At 38.8% G+C, this 8,290-nt stretch overlaps 1 protein-coding gene across 1 annotated transcript in view; it reads right to left on the bottom strand.

Annotated features, from left to right (window-relative positions):
- EVX2 (even-skipped homeobox 2) overlaps positions 1 to 5,231 on the bottom strand; it is a 5,303-nt gene extending 72 nt beyond the window's left edge. The window contains exons 1-3 of the mRNA XM_066577404.1: positions 4,549 to 5,231; positions 3,271 to 3,509; positions 1 to 1,771 (exon numbers count right to left, since the gene is read on the bottom strand). The exon at positions 1 to 1,771 is cut by the window's left edge and continues 72 nt beyond it. Coding sequence (XP_066433501.1) covers positions 1,160 to 1,771; positions 3,271 to 3,509; positions 4,549 to 4,966 — 1,269 coding nt within the window. The 5' untranslated portion in view covers positions 4,967 to 5,231 and the 3' untranslated portion in view covers positions 1 to 1,159. The remainder of the gene's footprint in view (positions 1,772 to 3,270; positions 3,510 to 4,548) is intronic.
- Positions 5,232 to 8,290: the final 3,059 nt, after the last annotated feature.

The following is an 8,290-nucleotide window of genomic DNA, read 5'->3' as shown; positions in this document are numbered from 1 at the left end:
CTCTGACTGCTGCAGCCCTGGAGAAGATCTCATTATGTGAGTAGTGAAGTGGCTCTGCGGGGAGCATTATGGAAATCTGTAGGTTTGATTTAATGAGGCTTCTTCACACTAGTGGAATATCAACTTTAAGGAGAAAAGTCTGCCCAGGGTGTCCGAGCATCCAAAATGAAAATTGCCAATTTTGATGATAGGAGCTGAGCTTTCTTCAGCGAAATCACTTCAGGTAACGGATGTAGCATTAAATAACATACATCCTATGCACCAAGAACAATGTTTTATGTACCAGGCCTCTTATCTGTCTCTCCTAATGACTTCCCTTAGCGGGTTGTTAGTACTTGACAGCAGGTCTCTATGCGGGGAACTTTCCACCAATTCTACATTCAAAGGAGGTCCATCAGAGAACATGATTGGCAATTTTCGTCATAATCTACACATTATTAGCATCAGAATTGACATGGCAATAACACTGCTAGTTTGTGATGTGCTTTCCAAAGTTCAGGGAACTCCCTGCAGGAACTGGGGTTTGGGAAAGCAAATTTGTGTTACCCAGTGGTAACTTGGCAAGGCGAATACGCCTCCTCGCGTTACCAGGGGATATAATTAATCATGTTATACCCAGGTAAAACTCTGAGACAAAAATGATCTGTCCCACTTTACATGCCCTATCTCAAGATTCAAGTATTTTCCAGATACAAAGTAATTAATCAAAATAATATAAAGTTTGGTAAGATAAAGCAGCAGCCTAGAAAATAAGGCCAGCAGTAAATAAAATGATCACGTATAACCCAATGACCGGATACAATAATATTGAAATTAAAACAGTAAACAAACTATATTGAGCAATGTAAATGCATTTCAGGAGACAAAATATTTCCAAGAACAAAAACAAATAAGAGTAAAAATAATGGATGTGTATGATTCTTATCTTGGAGTGCACTAGTCCTCATATACAAGTTCCATCCCGGGAATTACTCGCTTTTAATGAAATTGTTAATTCTGGATGTAGAAACAAAATATTTACTTGGGAGCGGATATTTAAAAAAAGGAAAGGCGCCCTCATTTGTTGTTCATGGGTGTTAAGTGGCCAGTCCACTTTTAAGGGGGTCAGTGCAGGTCAGTTGAATGGGAAGGGTGGCAGGGTGAAGTGTCTGGGGCGCAGTTATCTGGTCAGGGGAGTCTCCTCTCTTTGGTCCGGAGGGGTAACAGAGGTTTTGCTGAGCACTGCTGCAGAATATGGGAGGAAACTGCTCTCTGACCTCTGAGAGGCAGCGGTGCAAGTGAAATCCGAGCCCCTGCTGGCTGAGCCCAGTGCTGACGCCGCCTGGTTACTGTGACAACTGAGACAAGAGCAAGGAGTTGATCCAGGGGCTGACGCTGCTGCGGCTGCCGCAGCGGCTGCCGCAGCGGCGGCAGTACTATTGAGCCCGGCTGGCGATTGATATAGGCCCGGATGCCTAAAGCTGCAAAGCAGTTCTGGTCTTGAGTAAGGATGAGAGAGGGCACGGAAAGTGTCCAAAGGGCGGATGGATGTAGCAAAGGGTGAAGCCGCAGCTGCTGCAGCCCCAGATGCTGCTGCGGCTGCAGCTGCTGCTGTCACCCCGACGTGGGGATAGTAATGTAGAGGCACATGGGAATGGAAAGGGTAAGGAAGGCTCCCTGTGGCCGCAGCGTGGGTCATCATGTAGGTGTAGAAGCTAGGATCAGCTGGGTGAGGCCAAGACATAGCCAAGCGCTGCCTCTTGTCTTTCATCCGCCGGTTCTGGAACCAAACCTGTGCACAGAGGCGAAAATACATGTTTAGACGTAACAGTATACAAATCGCGACTATTAAATATAAATACCATGGTAGCTGTTGTAATAAATGGGTTACTTATTATTGCAAAATGTTAAAGAACGACTAAACCTATCTAGGTCTAATTAATAAAAATATTTATCTGGAGACAAGTGCAGAGAAAGTATTGATCATTGATGGGGGGGGGGCAGACACTTTTCTGGACCTCGTGTTAGTAATTGTCATAGAAGAACAGAGCAGCAATCGCCTCCTTTTAGCTTATGATAGTCAAACTACAGTGAATTATATTTTCCTGCACTGCAAGTGGAGATATAATACACTTTAGGTTTAGTGTCCTTTTTAATGGCGAGCTGCTTAGTAGGTGCATTTATAGTTGAGGCCCTCTAGAGAAAAACTGTCAATCTTCCAGTTCTTGCCTTCGTCCCGAAATATAGGCTCGTGTCCTTCTGAAAAAGAATCTTGATTGACAACTTTTTTTGTTTATATAAAATGCACTTTGCTTTGGCCGACAATACTACACGGACTTTCTTTGTGCGCAGTGAATAGCCTCTAATGTTATCCTAACCTTCTTTTATTTCCGCCCTTCCTCATTCACACTTATGGTGGCTTCACACACAGATTTTTTTGAAAAACGCACTTGCAGTTTTTGAAGCAGTTTTTTGAGCCAAAGCCAGAAGTGAATCCAAGAGGAAGGAGAAATACAAGTCCTCCCTTAATAGTTCTCTTTCTTTTTTTAATCCACCTCTAGCTTTGGCTCATAAAACTGCATCAAAAACTGCAAGTGCATTTTCTGAAAAATGCTGTATGTGAAGCCACCCTTATAGTTTAATCCTAGAATTCTAGTTGTCTCGGGGAAAATGTGCATGTCAACATCTTCATTTTTTTTCTACAAAAATATAATTTTGATAATACAGTAATGTAAAACAAATCCTTATATAAACGTACGGAGACATGCTCTAGTCACGTTATCTACACCACAACATAAGACTGCATCATGTTTTTTTATTATTTCCATATATAAGATAGTGCTATTTTAATTATCCTGATGGGTGTCTAGATCATTTCACTCTGTCTTTCACTATATATAATTTCTGTCAACAAATTACAGATTCACTGACCCAAATTACACTATACATATAATTTGCACTACGGCAAGTATAGTTTATATATCTATCTAATATATCTGTAGATATATAAAATGTAATATTTGTACATACGTATATTATTCCAGAGCCAGATGCCTTTAAATCCCCCAATTAAAGCTGTTTTGCAGCATGAAATAATTTATGGCTCCAGCACTGAGAGTTACTATGAAATGTTGCAGTACTCCCTGGAATGGAGATTGTTCAGATGCAGAATTTTACTGGGGAATGCTCACATAAAGCCGGCGCCTGGACCCTGCATTAAAAAGTAAGCTGCCTCCAGTGTTGACGGAGGTGACATATAGACAGCACGGGGAGATCTCCCATGCCTCTTACCTTGATAGTTGTCTCCGGGAGGTTGAGGGCAGCTGCCAGCTCACATCTCCGGGGCCGGGACACATAATTCTCCCGGTAGAACTCTTTCTCCAGTCTTGCTATCTGTTCCCGGGTGAATGCTGTCCTGTATCGTCGCACCTGGTCAGCAGCTGAGCTGGAGCTCCCAACGGGATTATTGCTCAAACTGCCTAATCCAGAACTGGTAGACGAACTGGTGGTGCTGGCCACTGATCCACTTTCTACAAAAGAGGAAAACATTTTAGTTCCTTGGATGTTTTCATGCAACAATAGTGCAATAGTGAATAATATGAGAATTTTCAAATTTGCTGTGTATATATATTCCAAATAATACAATCCAGTTGCTTGTTGATTGGATTATAGATAGATAGATAGATAGATAATCCAGTCAACAAGCGACTAGGTTGTATTACTTGTAGCAACTATTTTCTTGTTCAAATACATTGTTAAATAAAAATAACACTATAATATAGCATTCTGTTTGTAGAGTTCCATGAAGAAAGGTGATTCAATAGCAAGATCATATTGTTCAGTATATGTAAAGTCAACTAGGCAAAGCAATAGAACACAAATGTACAGTAAAGCAAGATAACCCTTTAGGGAGATCGCTGTAATTCTCAGGGGAGGATTCAGCTGTACAAGATGCAAACTTTGAAATGTGCTATTTAAATACACGTGCATGAAACTACTATATTTTACTATACTATTGTTTTGTGTGATATTGATTACCATACCGGAGAAAAAAAATAATCGATTGGTTGTATCAGCAGGCAGGTGTTTACGTGGTGTAAAGTTTGCATATAAAGTCCCGCAAATGAAATGCAATATCTGTTTGTTTGCTTGTTGTTATTTTTGTTAGCTTGTTTTTATTTCGTAAAATACACTTTAGATGTTAATGTTTTTTTATATGTAGTAAATGCATATAATAAATCTTACTTCTGAAACCCCTAAATACATGAAATACAGGTTTTATGTAGTTATAGCAAAATGTTTTTTATCATATTTCTTTTTATTAGCAAAATGTTTTAATGCCGATTTAAATAAACTTTCTTCGAAAGATCAGATTACATTTTTTACTTAAAAATGTTTAGTGTTTTCTTTAAATATGTTTCTTTCTATATGCAATTAAAATGAGTATGTCAAACATCTTTTTTGTGTATCTGCATGTAGTAATGCGTGTAGAAAGTCATTATAATGTATATAGATGTAGAAGGAAAATGCAGGTAAACGTCAGTGTATACACGCAGTAGAGGTCCATACCTTTGTTGATGCTGTCCTTTAGCTGGGTACCACTCAGGCTGTTGGGGGACCGCAGGGCTGAACACCCCACCTCTACATCACTGCTCATATCTGCCTCTGAAGCCACGTCTGAATATTGGTTTATCTTCTTGCCTCTGTCAGATCCAGTGAGGTCTGATGCGTTATTATGTTCACTGTTGGGATGAGAGATGCTGAACAAAGTGTCTATCTCAAATTTGCCTTTGCTGGGTATGTCCCCTATAGATCCGTGCATAGAAGTTAGCCTGGGACTCAGGCGAGCGTTATGATGAGCATTTTCCAAGGCCTCCAATACTGCGTTCCCAGCTGAGTCGGATAGATTAGAAAGCCTTTTGCCTGTGGTTGGGCTGTGTAGACCTCTTTCCATAAGAATCATCTCTTTTCTTATCCTTTCCATCATCTCAGCTTTTGTGAGGAGGGAAAACAGTGAGAGTAGAAAGCAGGCTTGGTGCTGTAGTGATGATGATGATGTGCCTGCAGCAGGGGCCAATTCACATGCAGCCTGCCAGTCCCTCTAAATATTATCTTCTTCTTGCGTAAAAATTGTAGGATGCCAAAGCGTTGGAATGACTGGTCAAAATGACCCATACATCCTTCCCAGCCAGAAATGTCATTCATCAAAAGCTAGGGCTCGTCATTAAGGTATGAATGACGCTGTTTGAATAATCATTTATTGTAACAGTTTTATAAGCAAATAAATACAGGCTCCTGTCACTTGGCAGTGAAGGCGGGTTCTGTGCAGACAAATATATCCAGGTAGAAAGAGAGAGAGGGAGAGACAAGGAATGAACTGTTATGCTCTTGATCAGATCTTGCTTCAGTTGCTGTGGGGTTTGGCCTCTGGGGTGAAATTGACAGTCTGATTAATAAAACGAGCAGAGCAACATTTCCCTTTCATTTAGGGGCATCATTATGCTGTGATTTTTGTTTTGTTGCCTTTTAGGTGCTAATGATGCTGGCTGCTCTCTTTCTTTTTCAACGAATAACTCACATTAAAAATATACACAATATATCTACATATATATCTATTAGATATGTGGTATTTTTTAAAAACAAATACATAATATTGTTATTTTTTAGTAAACCTTTGTGTCTGTACATTATTTCGGATAATGTTTTATTTTTCACGATGTGTTTCAATAATGCAGTAGTGTGTGGACTGTTTTTCATAAGTTGCAAATTAGAAATAAAGAGTATGATTTATAGCAACATTATAGATATTCTACACACGACAATCATAACAACAAGAAGAACAACATAATAATGTATCACTTCACCCCATCTCTATTTTATATAATCTAGTAACATATTAAATAACAAATAGAGAAATAACTATAGGTAATCCAATTTTAGACTCAATGTGCATCACTGTTTTCATCTTTTAATTTCACTCTGAATTCCCTTTTAGTTTACATGTAGAGTAACTAAGCATTTAAAGATGTCACATTGTTAGATCGTGGCATTTTCATGCTTGGGTATAGAACAGATATTAGATGTGTTGCTGCCTAATAGATGCTGCCAGCATTTATACTGACCATACAAGGTTATTGTAGTTAAATGTAGCCTTTACTTGTTAAAAAAGCTGAAGAACCAAGATTGTAGTTAAAGTAACCATTTCCGCAGTTTCCGATGACTTAAAGGAAGACACCGATTATCTTATCGCTGTCCTTTGGCGCCCCCATCAGTTTGCATCAAAGTATTACTACAAGAATTTTACACTCAAGTATTTCAGTCTTTATTGCAGCCATAATCTCAAACCCGACAGCTTCAGCCTTCCTCTTTACCTAGTTTATAGAAAACAAACAAGAAACTCCTTCTGCTCAAAGAAGCCTTTGTTTGCTCTTACTTTCTTACTTAAACTATTAATTTGACAACCATCAAAACATGTTGTTGGTCTTTTCAATCCCTTAAGGTACATTCACACGGGCGTATACGTATTTTAGTCCGTGAATACGCAGTGTATTCATGGGCCGAAATACACTGATGCTTTGTGTTTTTTGCTTATAGGCAGTCTTTTTACTCGCGCAAATATGCAGAGTATTTACGTGCATAAAAAAGGATGTTCAAAATCACATTGATTTTGTGCGTAAATACGTAGCGCATTTGTAGATTTCCTGCATATTTAGTGTCTTTACGCATGTCCATTGATTTCAATGGGCTTGTACAGTGCATAATATGCACAAGATAGGACATTGAAATCAATGGGTTCTAGTCACTGCGTATTACGCATGCAATAATTGCACATGTTAGATTGGATCCTGAAGGCCAATTCACATGAGTATGTAGTTTTTGAGCCAAAACCAGAGGTGGATCCAGCAGGAAGGACAAGTATAAGTCCTGCCTTTTGTAGTTACCGTTCTTTTTAAATATACTTCTGACTTTGGCTCAAAAAACTGCATCAAAAACTGCAAGTGTCTCTTTCCAAAAAATGCTGTATGTGAAGCCACCCTTATAGACAATTAAAACATAGCAGAGGGACCAACCCTAAAAGGACAAATGATGCATAAAATTGTACTCGCTTGTATTAGATTGGGTCATCTGATCGTGTTTTTAAACTCCAAAGATCCATGATGCTGCCTTTAATGATCCTGTATAGACATCCTGAGATCCTGTCATAATAATGGAAATATTAACTAAGTGCACATCCAGACCCAGCCTAATGTAAAGAAGATTGGTTGCAGAAGTTTCCAGGACTGCCCCATTCATCTAAATGGCAATTCTAAAAATCTATGCACATGCTGCGGAAACAACCCCATTCAGATGCATGGAATGGATTTTCAGTTGCAGAAATTTCTGTAAGACCGCTTACAGATGAGCGTATTTTCCTCTGTATTAGGTCTGTGTTGAGGGGACTAATATGGAGCTAATCTTAATCTACAGGTCTAATCACATTGCCTTATTTTTTATGACCGTTTTTCGAAAACACAGCTTGATCAATTTTTGCATGTTTGCCTCTATATGTGTATTAGTTTGTATTTGCCTAAAAGGAAATAATAAAAATGTGGAGGCAAATACAGAAGAAAAATTGAGGATCTTTGGGTGTAATGTCTTTTGAAACACATCCTTAATACAGATCCGTATTACGGACATATTGTTATACACTCTTCTGAAACTGGCCTTACAAATCTGCCACACGTGTGAACATACCATAGGAGGATTTTAAGAAAGGATTGTTCAATGCGTTTAGACATGTTTTCATGCAGAAACATATTGCAGTATGGGTTTCTTTTCAACATCCACATTGCACATAGTTTTGGGGGATTATGAAAAGAAGGCCATACTCCCAATATGTTTCTGGTTGAAAACTGACTGGATAATCCTTCTCTGAAAGTCCTCCTGGGTTTGTTCACTTGTGTGGCATATATACATGTATGTGGCAATGTGACTATTGATTGTGAATGTGACTTTGTCACATTTTACATTTATTTAGAGATATGGAGGCACTTTATAAGCCACACACCTACTGGAGTGATATTACAAAAAATGCTGCTACTTTTTAAATAGTAGGAACTCTTAAATCTATCAGAAAACTTTACTCAAAACCCACCCCCTTTTCTACTCACTTTTGAAAAGTGGAGAGAGACGCAGAGTTAGATCTGTTGTTCATGGTGCAAATCAATAATAAATTTGCTTAAATTGATTTGCGCAAAAAAGGTACAACTTACACCAGCATTCTGGCGCAACACCAGTAATAAGTATGCCTTGAAGTGTCCATGAACTTTAA

Source organism: Eleutherodactylus coqui, chromosome 8 (assembly GCF_035609145.1).
Source record: "Eleutherodactylus coqui strain aEleCoq1 chromosome 8, aEleCoq1.hap1, whole genome shotgun sequence".
In the NCBI taxonomy this organism is placed as follows: Eukaryota; Metazoa; Chordata; class Amphibia; order Anura; family Eleutherodactylidae; genus Eleutherodactylus; species Eleutherodactylus coqui.
The sequence above is the reverse complement of the archived record's forward strand: the minus strand, read 5'-3'. Positions and strand labels throughout refer to the sequence as shown.